At 52.2% G+C, this 15,608-nt stretch overlaps 2 protein-coding genes across 2 annotated transcripts; both read left to right on the top strand.

Moving 5' to 3' along the window:
* Positions 1-1,925: 1,925 nt before the first annotated feature.
* PG986_004485 (uncharacterized protein) lies at positions 1,926-2,349 on the top strand (the record flags this gene model as incomplete). Its single annotated transcript, XM_066840707.1, has 2 exons — positions 1,926-1,998; positions 2,159-2,349. The coding sequence occupies 2 exons, from the start codon at positions 1,926-1,928 to the stop codon at positions 2,347-2,349; spliced, it is 264 nt and encodes an 87-aa protein (XP_066703334.1).
* A 1,625-nt stretch (positions 2,350-3,974) lies between these two features.
* PG986_004484 (uncharacterized protein) lies at positions 3,975-5,199 on the top strand (the record flags this gene model as incomplete). The annotated part of the gene is made up of 5 exons (XM_066840706.1): positions 3,975-4,061; positions 4,138-4,430; positions 4,498-4,643; positions 4,716-4,964; positions 5,054-5,199. The coding sequence occupies 5 exons, from the start codon at positions 3,975-3,977 to the stop codon at positions 5,197-5,199; spliced, it is 921 nt and encodes a 306-aa protein (XP_066703333.1).
* Between the last annotated feature and the right edge of the window lie 10,409 nt (positions 5,200-15,608).

The raw sequence follows: 15,608 nt of genomic DNA, 5'->3' as shown, positions 1-15,608 counted from the left end.
GACTGGCTCCGACTGGCTCCAAGTTGGTGAGCTGTTCCATTCTCTAGGGGGACCCGTTTTCCCACGGGTGGACACCCCGTTGCGTTGCGTCTTCAAACAAGCAGCAGTGGCCCCCCAAGCCCCCTGCTGGATATAACGGGCCGGCGGGAGCTAGACGTTCGGGCGGGCCCCTCCTAGGCTCTAGGAGGTTTAGGGAGCTGCTGTAGGGAAGAAGTCGCCCAAGAAGCGTGGAAGCGGCCCAAATCGATCGAAAAGAAACCGCTTCGAGAGACACTCTTGCATTAATTCTCCTGATACGTGCATCAACAAGCCCACCCACGGCAGTGGCAGAATACATAGGTACTGACTGTATTATTGTTTGTTTGCTTGCTTGCTTGCTTCCCGTTAGTGGCGCTCGGCAGAACATCACAATGGGCGTGTCAGACGATACCTGCAGTGTTGTATGACTGGCGGAACTTGCAGCAAGTTGCTTGGTTTTTTTTTTCTTATGCATGCACGAGATGGCCCCAACCCCACCTGTCGGCTTGTCGGTTTGGGAGGGATCCTCGCCAGAATTGGCCCGAGATGGCAGCAGATGGGCGAACTGCAACTGCAAGATGCAAGCACGGTAAGATGCGCAGCAGGGCAGGGAGCCAGGCATTCAACCGCTGCCGTGCCCAAGGCTTTTGTCGTCGATCCTTCTGCCCGTTTCGTAGGCAGATTTTCCTTCTACCTTTTCCATTGCCGCGGTTCAGACCAAACACCCACGAACCGGACACTGCTTGGCGGTTTTGGCTATTGAGGTACATGTATTCAAGAATGCCTACCTACACACTTAAATATCCCGACGACGCTCCCTGGTCGAATGCGTTTCTTGAAACCCTTCCCTAGCTGCCATTCTATTTAAACATTGACACATGCCCTTGCTGGCCGCCAAGTTCTTCTAGACTCCCCTCCAGTTTTAGCAACTCGCCCCCTGCCTCGCTCTGCTTGTGAAGTCCGCCGGTATCCACCACACCGCCCGCGACAGCTGCTAGGACGGGCTCCGTCTCCTGTTATTTTTGCGTCGCTTCTGAGATGACTTGATCGAGTCGCGACTCGCAACTCGCCAGCGAGAAGAGGCTCCAATTATTCGCATCGAGCTTCGCTGCCTCGCAACTCACCACCGCCGGGCCCGCTCCACAATGTGACCGAGCTCTCAGCTCTGCGAGACCTGGACATTTCCACTTGTTCAGCATAATGAGCTGCTTTGTCGTCCTATACAAATAATAACGCTCGCATGTCCCTCGTTCGATTTTCGGACGCTTCCGCCGGACTTCGAAGCTCTTCGTATCAGAAAGTTACAGCGGCGCAAAGCAAAGATTTCCTGCCAGCGCTGAACTGCACTGCACAACCACGCGAATATTCTCCTGACGGAACAGACCAAGCCAGAGGACACACTCTCGGGTCATTTAAACCTCGATATATCCCCCTGCGCCTCCCGCACCACCACACTCATCCCAAAGGAGACAGAAGCATACAACAACACGCATGACCACACACCCTGAGTAGTTTTGCACACATACATACATACATACATACATACAGACCTACTCATACGATATTATAACTTCAAATTACCTAAACTTTCCACGGACGATCAATCCCCCTCGTACTACTAGCGCCACACCACCCCCGAGCAAATACATTGCCGTATTCTTCCCATCCATCATGTCGCTGCCACGTTCGACCCGGCCGTTCTCCACCACCACTGGCGTGTACCCAGCATACCTCCCCCAACTGCACAGGGCCAGTCGCGTTGAAAAGAAGCTGTATGTTCAGACTAAACCCCCGTCCCATTTCTCTTTCCTCCTTTCTACTTTTTTTCGGCTGGCTACAATTATCGTACGATTTTTTGCAAACGGAAGAAAAAAATTAGAACAAGAGGAAAAATCACCAACCTCAAAATGTGCGCCAACAAATCCAACAAGATGCTGACCATGAAAAGGGTTCCCGTCGCAGTCGCAACTGTGGGCATTGGTTAGTACCTCCCTCCTTGCTTATTCCTCCCGCCCAATTGCCTGAACAGGCAAAAGGAGGGGTCTCCCGGCCACTCCCACCCTCTCCAGTCGCCTAGCTCTGGTCCGGGGCCAAAATAACAAAAAGAAATACCCGAGGCTAACACCGATTCTCCTTACAGGCTACGGAGTTGTCAAGTTCAAGCAGTTCCATACTGAGCAGCAAGCTGCCTCTCAGTTCGCCACACCGTCCGCGCCCGACTCGGCCAAGCTCCATGCGGAGAACCTCATGAACGCCTACGGCGACCGCTCGAGCTTGGCCGAGCTCGAGGCCGCGGTGAAACACTACGAGACCAGCGGACCGAGGAAATGAAGATGAGGGGAAGTTGAAGTCGGGGAAGTCAAATTGGCTGGCCCAAACTTACTACCTCTCTTTTTCTCCATTCGGAACAGTGACAAGCAACAACATGACTTGTTGCTTACTGCATGGGAAAGCTACCCCTCGGGCGCATGACACGCACGCACACGAAGAAAAAGAGAAGTTAGCTACGGACATTTTTGCTATCACGGGATATTTGGGCGGACAATCTGGTTTGCCCATTGGGAAGGAAGGGTTATCTTAACGGCCTCGGCGTTTTTCGGGCGGTCTTGAAATTTTTGGTTTTAGCGATATCCCCTCAGCGCTTGATTTTGACATAGCAGCGCTTCAGATGTTATTGCTTGGAGGACGCATAGATTCTAGAAGGGGCACAACAAATCTGGGCTGGGCATCTACACAAATTTCGCGGAGGAAATTATGATGGCGTTTTTTTCGACCGTTGGAGTACATCATCTTGGGTACTGGACAACGCGGCGATCGGAAAAAGATTTAGGGTATTACATAGATGAACAACCAGCCTCTGGAATCGAATGTCAATTCGCATTTTCTTCAACATGACCTCTCCTTTTTTTTTAAAAAAAAAAAAAAGCCTTCTCGTGAGGTATGGTGTTGTTTCTTGCTGTCAATTGATTGATCACCACAGAACTGCCCAGTCCGCTGATCTGATCTCTAGAGCTAACATCTGATCTGGAAGTGAGTTGCAGGAAGCACTGTCGCGGAAGTTGACCCGCGTAGCGAGCTGCACCAAAAAAAAAAAAAAAAAAGGCAGAATGCCCCCTCCTTCCTAATGGGGGAAACCGTTGAAACCACCTTGGCAAGCTTGGGCAAACTTACATCCAGCCCGATCTGGTGGCCCGGCTGAAGATCATCAGCCACCAATGTCATCAACTTCGCTTGCGTTTATCATTGGTGATGGAATTGTGTGTGTGTGTGTGTGTGTGTGTGTGTGTGAATTGCGCCTGATGCGATGCAGCAAGTAAGCAGTGGTATTCCGCTGCGCAGCGGTATCAATCAAACACGATGCATCAATCCATCAGTCTCCATCGCTACCATCAGCTTGTCTCTTGATTCAGCTCTTCTCACTGCTGTGATTGACGTTGCTCTTCGGGATTGCGAGTCTTGCTCAACCGACACTGAGCTCAGCCGAGAAAGCGGCAACAAACATACAAGAGAACTCGTATTGATACTACCAGCTGACAATTGGCAACGTGCACATAAAATAGGGAGGATTTACTTCCCCGCGTCTTTGGCCGCCCGATTCTGATGCGCAAACGGCCAAGTCCGTCAAGGCTGCGAGAACCCGTGAGACAAAAACGGTCTTGGCTCACTTTGACCTGACAACAAGCTCACCTTCTGGGGACGACCTCATTTGGATGGAAGTACCTGCCATGAAACGGTGCTCCCTTTGCGTTCTGCCTACTTCAATCGGATTCAATGCCGACCAGGTCAAATGGCCGTACAGGAACAGAATACACAACACAGCATTGCTACGCTATTTGCTATGATCACAACTGCTCTCTCGCCGACCCGCACCCTCTCTGATATTGATTTCAGCAGCATTCTACTTGCATCTCGCTCGAAGCTTTATTGATTACGTAACGCAGCCATCTGAAGGCAAGATGAAGTTCTCACCAATGGTCAAGGCTTATGCCTGGCCGTCCAAGAGTCAACGCGACTACGACGGAACCAAAATGCTCAACTACCGGGTATGTTATTCATTCCAGCCGATCGGGATGGGTTGGTGAGATGAATCCAGTTCTCAACTGATGCCTATTCATCCAGTTCATGCGCAACAACTTCACAATCTCAACATGGCTGGCCATGGGTGCCCTGGTCCAATGCCTGCTCGCGGTCTGTCTGCCGCTCCGGTTCGCCCTCTTGCCGGCACCAATGCTGCTTCTCTGCCGCGTGCTCAAGACCCTCCTTATGACTGCCGGCCTGGTCAAAAATGATCTGGCCGACGGTGTCATCCGAGGCAAGTGGACGGCGCAGATCCCCGGCCCCGACGGCGCCTTGCCGACGTTGCCCTCCCAGAACGGTGTCTGCTTGGTCATGCTGGCTGCGCGATCTACCCAGTACGTGTGCCTTTCCTCTCAGTCAACGCCTCCATCTTCGCCCCCAAGCTTTCTGAAACCCTCCAAGATCGTTGAACTTGAGATATTCTTTTGCTGACCTTGGGTTGAAAAACAACAGTCCTCTGGGTACATTCTCGCCCGGCCTTCAAAGAGTAGGGGCTGAGCTGGAGCGTATGCGCGCTGCCCTCGAGAAAGGCAAGGACGATAATGGCTGTAAGTCTCGACCCCGAAACTCACACATACATATTGCATTTAAGCTCACACGGGTCGCCACCATCTCCCTAGTTCTCTGTCAGACCACGTTTCTCACCGCCAACGAGACCTACACTGGAAGCCAGCTGATGATGCTGTGCTACTTTCGGTCCGCCGACGACGCCCACGCCTTCGCGCACGGGCCCCTCCACCGCGAGGCATGGACGTGGTGGTACGAAATCACCAAGTCGCATCCGCATCTGAGCATCCGGCACGAGCTCTACGACGTGCCCCCAGGCCGCTGGGAGAATGTCTTTGTCAACAGCCCTCCGACGGGTATAGGTAAATCCTTTTCTTTCTCCTCACCACCCCGTCCATCCATCTGTGTAGGCTCGAAAGGGGAGAGAGCTGATCTGAATTCTGGTATACAGCCGGTATGAGTATGCCGGTAAGATGTGAAGGCGGCTGGACGAGACCCCTCTTCGATGCCAGCAGGCTGAGCATGAGAACGACCAAGGGCCGTCTTGGTCAAAGCGACGGCACTGATAACGAGAAGTATGGTCCCGAGCCATACTGAGGAGCCACCATGACTCGTGAACATGGACGTGATCAAGGAAAGAGACGGGAGGAAGGGAGACCTTGCTGATGAATTAACCCCCTGCATGAATCCGCCAAAGCGCTACGTTGATTGTATAGCGACATTCCATCAACATCAACCTGGATAGAACGATTTCCGACAGTCAACACCAAACCGAACCAGCTAATGATTTGGTTGATTCTTGAGCGAACATACACCGACTGTTGAGACAGAAATGCATCCCGGCTGCTGAGCGAGGTAGCTCGGTAGTCCTTTCCTTTTACAGTATTTCACATCCTTGGTCTGTTGTGTAGCCAACCCGCATCAAGCTGATCTGATGGCATCACCTAATTTTCGAAATCCCTGCTTCGATATCAGCTACCTATGTTGCTCCTTTTGGTCGCACGATGGACGATGGCATGACGGGAATGGCCGCGATGTGTATGCTATGATCCGGTATGGTCTGCTTTGTTTCGAGAATTGCGGGATGTGAACGATTTGTGTGAACGAGCGATTCGTGGGACTGCTATGCTGACCATCAGATATAGTGCAAGGAAGCAACTCATACCTATCCGGGTTCGTTTTCTCATCGGGAATAGGGTCTGACCCAGCAGCCAGTTTCTCGATCCTGGTCGAAAACGGGATGCTACTGTGACGGCCTCTATTTCGGGTCGAGCAGCGTCGTCGCAGCCATCGTCGTCTGCTCTGCACAATGTACACAAGCGTCACAATCCGATCAAACGCCTTTCACCTTGATAGACCTCTTTTGGTCATGGGATTGGTGGCATCGGCAAGCGCTTCGTGGTGGACCGCGCCATACTGGCCAACGCGCTATGGCTAAGAAGCGGCATGAAGCAGCAGAAGGAGACGCGGCACTGCGCCTTCAATCAGCAGTAGCGACGGGCGATGTGAGCAAAGGGCAGGGACATAATCAGCGCATTCTGATGACGTGCGTTCACTAGAGGTTCCTCGTTAAACATTGTCCCCTCTCATCGGTACCGTTCCGAGGGCTTGAATGACTGCCTCTCCGTCATTGGCACCGTGAATCCGCTAGACGCGGGACGAGTGGACGACCGGTCAACACCTCTTGGCAGTTGACAGGTTCGATACGTCTACATGGATCGGGTCGATCAAGCAGGTCTTGAGAGGATGCAGATGTCCGCCTCAGCGACGCCGAGTCCCAGATCATGCCGCAGCATGTCGTGTCCCCGAGTCTACGATGCCCATTCTGCGCTTCTTTTGAGGGGCTTATCGTGTTACTAACAGCCCGATGAATGATGAGCGATCCAAGACAGTCATGTATCGGACCGCAGCGGCTCGTCCACGCCTCTGGCCGACCATGTGACGATAATACACAATTGTGACCACAATTGTGATGGTTGATGATTCGATGCATCATTTACTCGTCCGTGGCGACTGACCATTTGAAGGCCGTACTTGGGCAATGGATGTGTACAAGTAAGTTGACACGCGTCCTTTTCCCATGTAAATCGATTAGCTAACGTGACTGCCATTAAGAGTGAACCCTTCAAGTACATGCTCTTCAGGGCGCCAAGATGGACACTCATCGGCGAGGCCCATCTTGAGCAAGCCTGAACGCCTACCGGCTAGCAGACCAGTCGATACTGGGATTCACGTCTTGGGAGCAAGTTTCCCTTAGCCTGCCTATGAGCTGGGATGCCAACACCTTCGCCGGTCTCCTCGACAACGGGAGTCGCCTGGGTCGCTCGCGAGCGGTCCTAAACAATGCCCTCTGGAGTAAGATGTGTGGGAGCGCATGACACGCGTGATCGGCTTTGGAGCCGTTCGCACAATCTTCTACTTTTTCCGAGGTCGCAGCCCCCCAGAAACAAGGTATACAGAGTGTAAGGGTTGGCGATAAGCTCTAGTAGATGGTCCAGGCACTGACCCGGGTGATTCGATACCTCACGACCGGCCAATTGGGACCACTTCGTCAACTCCACGAGTTGGCCGCTCCATCTGACCACTCATCAACTGCGCGCTCGCCAAGGTGTGCAAGCCCTTAGGCTCCTCACCTTCAAGCCGAAAGAGGAGACCAAAGTTGAACCATCGCTTATTATGCTGGTCTGTCAGTCGGTGCTCCTGGTGACCTCCTCCGCGGACAGCGTGTGCACCAATGTTCCATAGAACTTGGGACTGCCACGTACGCGCTTTCAATCGCATCGCGGACGTCACTGCCATCGACGAAACATCACAAGCCAATTGACCCGGACTTCCTGGCTGCGCACAGGAACAATCCTCCTGTAAGCATGTCGGGTGACGCCTACCAACTCTCTGTGGCCATCTCCCATCAACACATGAGACTGCCAGATGGCGGCGTAGCAGCACTCTGCAGTCACGTCTTGAGAGCCGCGGATACCCACGCGTGCAGATGAGGCAGCAACGACGCATGGAGAAAGGCGGGTTCGATCTTGTTGGCCACATAAGTTGCCGGACTGCGGGCGTTCTCGGCTCTCATAAAGAGCCTGACATTCACACCGAAATGTGGAAGAGCTTTGCAGAACGACTAAAGGCACGTGAATCCGCTTGCGGACGCACTTGGCCAACCTCTCAGCGTCCGTAATACGAAGTGCAAGATTGGACCATCTACCAAGACAAATGTTGTCTTGAACTCAGATATGGAGGATTACGATGCACGGTCATATCAGCCTTCGTTCATAGCATGCAGATTGAGTCGAGGCCAACGAGATTAGAAAAAGACAAGGGGAAAACAAAAAGTAAAATATTGAGCTCGTGCCCTGGATCGAACAGGGGTTGCCAGAATTTTGATGATTAGTCAGAATCTGGAGTGATAGCCACTACACTACACAAGCTGTGACGTTTGTTTGTTGGTGATGCAGCTCCGGCTTTTTGGACTACATATTTGTTACTAGACGGCACGACCCGCTCAAGTCGACTGCTCAAGGTATTGCAACTCAGAGAGCCAGGACTGACTGTCACCACTGTGCATGCGACTAGCCTCGCGATGAATACAAGTGCCCGGTGGATTATTATCGGGCACTTCTTGAGGGAGTCGTATGCTGCAATTTTATAGTGTACGGATTGAATGAGCTGAAGCGGAATGCAAAGTATATTTCAATGCCTAGACCTGCAGTTGACACTCGAAAGTTTAGGCTTTTACCACAGGGCGAGCAGCGAATACCTACCAGCTACCGGGCCTGGGGGCTTAGGCTTAGGCTGGGCGCCCGACCAACTGCGTGCAGCAAAAGCAAAACTAAAAGCCTGGTTCAGGTCACAACACTGACATTGGGTTGGGCCGCGACGCAAGAGAACTGGAGGGGGGGTTCGTCTACGGACAGTAGCAAAAACCGGGAGGACAAGTCCAAAAAGCAAAGAAGCCTTTCACCATCTCTTCGTGATGCAGAGCAAAAGTAAATCAGTTGGAGAGGCTGGGAATCGAACCCAGAACCTTTTCCATGCTGGATACCGACTCCGGACGAGACAGTAGCGCATGCTAAGGAAACGTCATACCACTAGACCACATCCCCTAACTTGTTGAAGACGACGCGGCTTATGGTACTATATGATCCACGCTTTCCCGGTGGTGGGCTGGAGCAACCATAATCTATCCAACGAACGCTGCCTGTCGAATTTTGGGTTAGGGCTAGACTCCACTAGCGCCCGCTCAGAACCCCTGCGACTGGCCCGTGCTGGAATCAGGGGTCAAGAAAGGGTATAGCCACCGAAAGATCCCACGATGGCCTCTTTTGGCCTCTTCTTTTTTGGCTTCACTCTCCACCACTTTCTACTTGCAGTGTATAATACGCGGGGCCCCATCGAGAATTCGTTTAATGAAATGGCAACGATGGGTTTTACCACTAAACCACTAGTGCCTAAGGGGTAGAAACAGAATTTGATAAAAGACGGGCCGTTACGAGGGCATTTCGTCGAAGTTTCGGGGGGCGGGCGTCGGATCATGATGGTTAGATCTTCTTGGGACTTGCATGACCGCATGCCATTTGTGAAGTTGTTTACGTAGGTATGCATACGGGGGCAAAAGGTCACGCGGGGAGAACGGGCTTTTCACCATCGTCTCTTCAGGGGCAACTCTCCTTTTGCCAGTCACTTCTTGGATATGCTATGAACATTTCTCATGATAGTATGCATCAACAAGCCAATGCCTAGCACTGCTGGATCACCCAGTGAGCCCGTGTCCAAGGGCGCCGGGTAAGAAAGACACCAACTAAGTTCCTCTTAGGCAACGAGGTCACAAACGCACATTGTCCATTTGCATGTGGATTATTACCCTCGTTGATAGCAGCTGATGCAGATTTAAAAGCCGGCTTCGCATAGTACATATCATTCAGTACGAACTCTGCCTCGCTATCCACTGCGGATATTGGGTAGTAACAAATCAATTCTTGCTACTTGGATATTTGAATTCCATATGAAGCCAAATGAAGATACTTGGTCATTCTTCCGCATATTTCCTATGAGAGTGTACCGCTTGGTTATATCGTGAAAGCCAAGTATTGGACAAGATAGACGTATGCAAAGCGACCAACGCGGTACTCACGATAAAGGCAAGGGGGGCAATATCCAATGCAGTAGGGTGGCATTCCCAAGATAAGGAATGCTTGGGGGACGGGGATGCTGAAGTTCCTGTCATCCACGGCTAAACGCAGTCTTTCCCTTGCGACCCTGGAAAGATTGTTGTCTGGAGCCGGCCTCGCTAAATCCTGCCGGATATTGCTGGCAGCACCCGACTGGCTCTCCTAACCCAACAGTGACAGACGGGGCACCATGGGCATGACCCTGGCATTATTATCCCTTGGAAAGAGTGCATGATTGTAACCTGCTATGCTTCATTGTACCTTGAACTCTGGTCATCGTCGTCCGCAATGCCAAATGTATCATGCTGCTTCTATAGTAGGTCAACTGAGTTATTCTTTACCAAAGTAGTCGACAACTAGAGTCAATACAATACCTATCAAAGAACATCTCCAGTAGGTACCATGCTAAAGATTAGCAAGCATACCAACAAGAAAAGCGATGCCACATCTCATAACCAGGAAAGAACACGCTAGACTTACTGGTTTATCCTATACCAGCTAGGAGATATGATTAACTTCCTAGAATAAGAATCAGTTTACCGTGAGAATATAGCTACGGATTTGTTCACTGCAAACTGTCCACCATCTTGGCTTGCAAACTTCAAGAGCGCAGTCAACCCTTACTGCAAGTCTGAATGAAAGTTGCAAAGACACAGTCCCAGTCTCAGTCACATATGCCAAGGCCGTGTTCAGTTGCCGGGGAGGGAACCCAGACATTCATGTGGATGCATCATTTCTCAAGTTGGGAAATCTGGCTTGCCAATCAAGATTCGTGGCTTTGCCTATGCGGAACCTGTCGCCAAGATAGGGGGACCAGGAACATTAGTATCAGGGTTTCTGCTCGGCTTGTCGATTCGTACGAGCCCAGGAAGGAAATGGACAGCAGGAGTTACTTAGCTATCCTGCCCAAGACCATCTGGTTCCAGTGTACATGGCTTCATACAATCAAGCTCTACGTTTTCGCATCAGCCGACGCTCCAGGTACCGAGACCCCCACAGTTCATCTTCCATCATCCATCTATGGGGGGACTGGCAGTCTCTTCATCGATGTGACAGACGACCAGAGGCGGATGTAGACGAGATGCTTTGTGTCAACCGCTCAGCAACCCACACGGGCCATGAATGCGTCAAGCGGCCCTGAAGCCTTGGCAGAGCACCGCCCGACGAAGATGGGCAGGTTCATGATGAAGCCAGCGAGTCCAGTATCGTGAGTTATTTGGCGATGATGCCAACCGAGTTGTGGCCAGATATCACATTGATCAACTTATTAAAAGCCGCAATGGATAAGATGCCGGGCGAGCAGAATGACTTGTTCCTCTCGGCAGTACCATAGAACCCCTTCATCGCCCGTTGCGCAATACATTTCACCGCACTTCGTGATTGGCCACGGTTGATGTAATTGACGCATGGCGGCCTGGGATCATGTGGCTGCAGGAGATCCGAATGATGTGAGAGTCGTCAGACGCAGCCACCACGCTCCCAAGCTGCTGCAGCCAGCAATTCGCAATATGGGCGGCAGTGGCCTGCGCGACTCAACGGGATGAATTACGGATGGAAAGATCTTGTTGCACCGCCGAGGTTGCGTGGCGCCATAAACGGTGAAGCAATGCGACATATAGTAGCAGCAATGAACTACGCACCTCTAACGAATTATTCCGTTGATCCGGACGCAGCGTTGAACAATTCCGGGTGCTGTTTCGACCCTCGCGGAGAATGGTTGACCAACTTGGCCTGCGTTGCAACTGGCTGTGGTCTCCATAACAGGTCTGTGGAGAGCCGGGCCGTATATCCTACGCCGCTGCTTTCTTCACCTGGCGGCCCGCAACACGATCAAGACGGCCACATCTCCTCAATGCAAGGGAAACCAGCAATTTAGAGAGGGAAAGGCTGGTCGATTGATGGAATTCCAGTATTAATGAACGGCCTGCATGCCATGACCTCATTACTTCCCGGCAGCCACGCAGTGATGCTGTTGTGCATGTAGAAAGAGCCTAATGACAAAACGAAATCAGCCGGGATCGTCCCGTCGCGGGTTAGTAGATTGTATCTCGACGAAACCAAGGGCGCTGTGCCGACGATAGGCACAGATAAGGACCAAATGTGTGTATATATAGAGAGATAGAGTGCGTGCGTGTGTTCAGGGGCTGACGGAGGCACCTGTCGGCACACGTTCTCGTTACGAGGTAGATGGTCAGCAAGGCCACATGGCGGCCGCCAACGTCGCAATGCCATAAGGGAGGCATCCCACTTGATGGCCGAGGCCATATCCAATCCTCCGGTACCCGATGAGATATTCAATATAGATTGTGGGATATACAAACTAGATGAAGAGCTTGGTGGGTTGCGATGGTTCGGCAGGACGCCTCGGCACGAGCAAGGGCTTGCTGCGGTTCGAATAAGCTATGGTTTAGCGCAGGTAGCGTAACGAAGGCACAGCGGATAGGCTCGCTCAGCAGGTGTGGCCACCCACAGTGGCACACCAAGCGATCGATTATCAACCGAGTGACAAACCGGGATCTCACGAAGCGAGCTGCAGAACACATGAAATACTCCGGGGACCTGCAGAGCGCGAGAAAAAGAACGCAGTACTCCATAGCCGTTTGATTGACGGATAAACTGGCCTCAAAACCTGAAGCCCTTCTGGATTCCGTCATGTGACTGGGGATCACCACATCACCTGCGCCGCGGGCCTGACCTACATGCAACCCTCAACCACAGTCGTCGTGCCCACCACGCACGAGGTGAGTCGGGTATTCGAAGCGCGACCCGTCTCTGCCAAGACTTGTCACCTCGGGGGAGAGTGTGTATTTTGTTCGGCTTCGGTTCAGCTGAAGGGTAGGCGGTACCTAATGCAGCAAACCGCATGGGAGCTGTTCGAGGGTCAAACAAGTGAGCGTTTCACGCAGATGAAACGGATAGAAAGGAACAATCGCAACGAGCAAAGTCTCGACCTCTGGCTTTCAGGCTTTCAGCGGCTCAGATTATGTTTGAGGCATGTGGTTAGTCAGGGTCGGAGTCGGGTCTGCGGGGACGGGCCAGGCAGCGCAGCTGGGAGAAGACGAGAAGAGGCAGAAGCTTGCACGTGCTTGTGCCCGAGAGTGGATGGATGAATGGACGGACGAGTGAGCTGACACATGCCAGAGACGACACCGGTTGGACAGGACAGGCCGTGGGAGACAGGCGCCCAGTGCTGCGCAGGTGTTCACCTCGTAGTCCATGGCAGGTTGCTGCTGTGCGGTGCAGTGGTATTCGGGTAGGCTGGAAGGATCCAAGTTCCGGTGAGTCGTGGTGATGCAATGTTTCAAAGTCCTGCATTCGTGGTTGCAGTGCATCTCAGCCAACTGCAGCATTGCATTATTTCGGTAGAAAATGGGGGTGGGCAGGCATGACAGCGACGGCGCCGAATGCTGCTGAAGGATTCAAGGGATAGCTGTGCAACCTGGTAAGATCAAAATTTTCTTTCGTGCTGTTGCAGTGCTTGTGAAGGGCGCCCGTGTCCAAAGTTCCAATGTCAGCTCTTACCTTGCCTCCAATGTAATCTTATGTAAGTAGACCAATCGATTGGATGCACCAATAATCGGAGGTACGCACGTATTTCTGGGCGTGCTGCTTATTAGCCGCTATTTCCATTTGTCGACTAATTAAGGAGCGTTCCTTCCTTGCCGACCGTGCAGGACAGTACCTAAGATAATCTGCCTGGCTACCTACCCGCCCGTATTGACATTGGCATCAGCGCCAGGAGGCAGATGCGGCAGAACGGATATCAAATCAGAGAGAAGAGGTCAGCAGCATCCAACCCAACGAAATGCCAATATGTAGGCAGCTGCATGTATGTATGTAGGTCGTAGGGGGTGGAATAGGGCCGTCTGATCCCTATGGTAAGGCATGGATGGGATTGATGGGGCCCAAATTTCCAACTTGGGAATTCACATCGGGGCGTAACGACGCAAGATCGTCGTTTCATCGCGTCTATTGAGCAATACATGTACGTCTCTGCAAGCACGAAGTACCCACGACGAAGAGGCCACTTTTCAAGCCTAACTTGACGTGAATTACCTACCAGATATTGGATGGCAGATTGGCGATGATGGAATCAATACCTATGCCCATGCACAGCGATTTGATGCGCGTCGGCGGGATTCGTGGCAAGCTCCGTCTTCCCCCCCCAGACGCGCTCCAGTCAGGACCGCAACCCCTCCAGGCCCAGGTCTGGCTGGCTGGAGTCAGGGAGTCTAGCTCCCAAGCTCCCTAGCAGCCCAGACAACTGGAGCCCAAGCTCGTAAAGCCGCTGGGTCTGCTGGGGGGGGGCGACGCGACAAAGACGGAGAGACATGATGAGGTCCAGGGTTGACCCCTACCAGCCGCCGGGTCCCTTAACCGAGCTGCCATTCCCCTCAGGTTTCTGGTCGCATTTTTTCTCTCTCTCTCATCTCTTGTCCTCCGGGCAGAATCCGGGCCTACAACCATTGGGGGCTCCCTGAACGAGGCTAGGGAAGAACAGGGAAAGCACGCAACCAGGGGTTTCGCTTGCATGGGTTTGATCGAAGCGACCAGACCAACCAAGCCCAAACGAACGGACACCATGCCTACTTGAGCAGGGCCTCGTCTTTGGTTTCGTTTGTTCATTGATTGATTGAAGCAGCTGGCGTTGTGCTATTATTGATCGCAAGAAACGAACCAACGCAGAAAAGGTCTTGATATGCAACACGTCAGATACCCGACAGACTAGTAAACGAAAAAAAAAGAGAGAACAGTTTATTGATACATGTGTGTCGTGTTCTCTCTCATAATGTCCAGACCAAACCAACAAGCTCCGCCTGAGCGTATTGCCGCCTCACACTTTTCTATCTTCTCAAGTGCCTATCTGGTATCTGGTATCTGGTCGTAGTGGTATGTTGTGTAGTACTCCGTACCCAGCGAGGGACTTGTTTTCGACTCACCGGAACGGCCTCCCTTGATCTCGATGTATCCAGTCAATAATATCCGACAGTTAGGTATGAACTGTGCTTTAAAACTAATTGACGCCGAAATCCACCTCGATGTACCTAGCTCAGTGGTAGTAGATGCGAGAGATGGCTCCAATTTATTGCTCCTCCAAATTGGGCTTGCTGCAGGGTGCGTCCGGCCTAGCCCCGAACGGGCAAGAGACATCTCAAAAGTCAATGGATTTCCCAATTCTCCAGTCTACCAACTTCCCACGAGCAGCCAGTTCATTCACTAGGAGGACCATCGCCCGCGGTCCGGAGGAAGACAGATTGCAAGGCAACAAGAGCAGGAGGCCAGGCGACAAACAGGAGGCATTTCCTAATTATCCCATGCTTGCATTAGACCTGGACCCCCCCAGCCAGCCGATGTGGAATCTGCATTCGTGTCGCATTCGCAAGGTGTCCCGGGGGATTGAAACCTCGATCACGGCCGATTACGACCGTGATTATCGCTGTACCTGCCTACCAGAGGCTGTCAATGTTGGGACGGGCTCGGCTGAGTTATGCCACGGTGTCTGGTGTAGCCAGGCCTGCATCAGTCCAATATTCCATGATACATGCGGTCTCAGTGACATCTGTAGGTACGTCGCATTCTACTCTTTTTCTTCAGTTCCTGCTCAGACATGTATGTCTGGCAAGGTAGATGTATCTACCTATGTACGCATGTGTATCAATGTACTTGCTGCCGTATGTATGTAGGTATGTATGCTTGCATGGGAGGAGGCAGGTATGGTAATACTGCAGATACCAACAGGAATCTCGGCCCAGGGTAGCGCGTGTTCGAAACGCTTCACCACACCTCTTTTTTCTTCCCAATTCACTCTCTCGCGCGCTCTCTCTTTCTCACTCT

This window comes from Apiospora aurea (assembly GCF_038362705.1).
Source record: "Apiospora aurea strain CBS 24483 chromosome Unknown utg000003l_segment0_segment0, whole genome shotgun sequence".
Lineage (NCBI taxonomy): Eukaryota > Fungi > Ascomycota > Sordariomycetes > Amphisphaeriales > Apiosporaceae > Apiospora > Apiospora aurea.
This window is presented reverse-complemented; position numbering and strand designations above follow the sequence as displayed.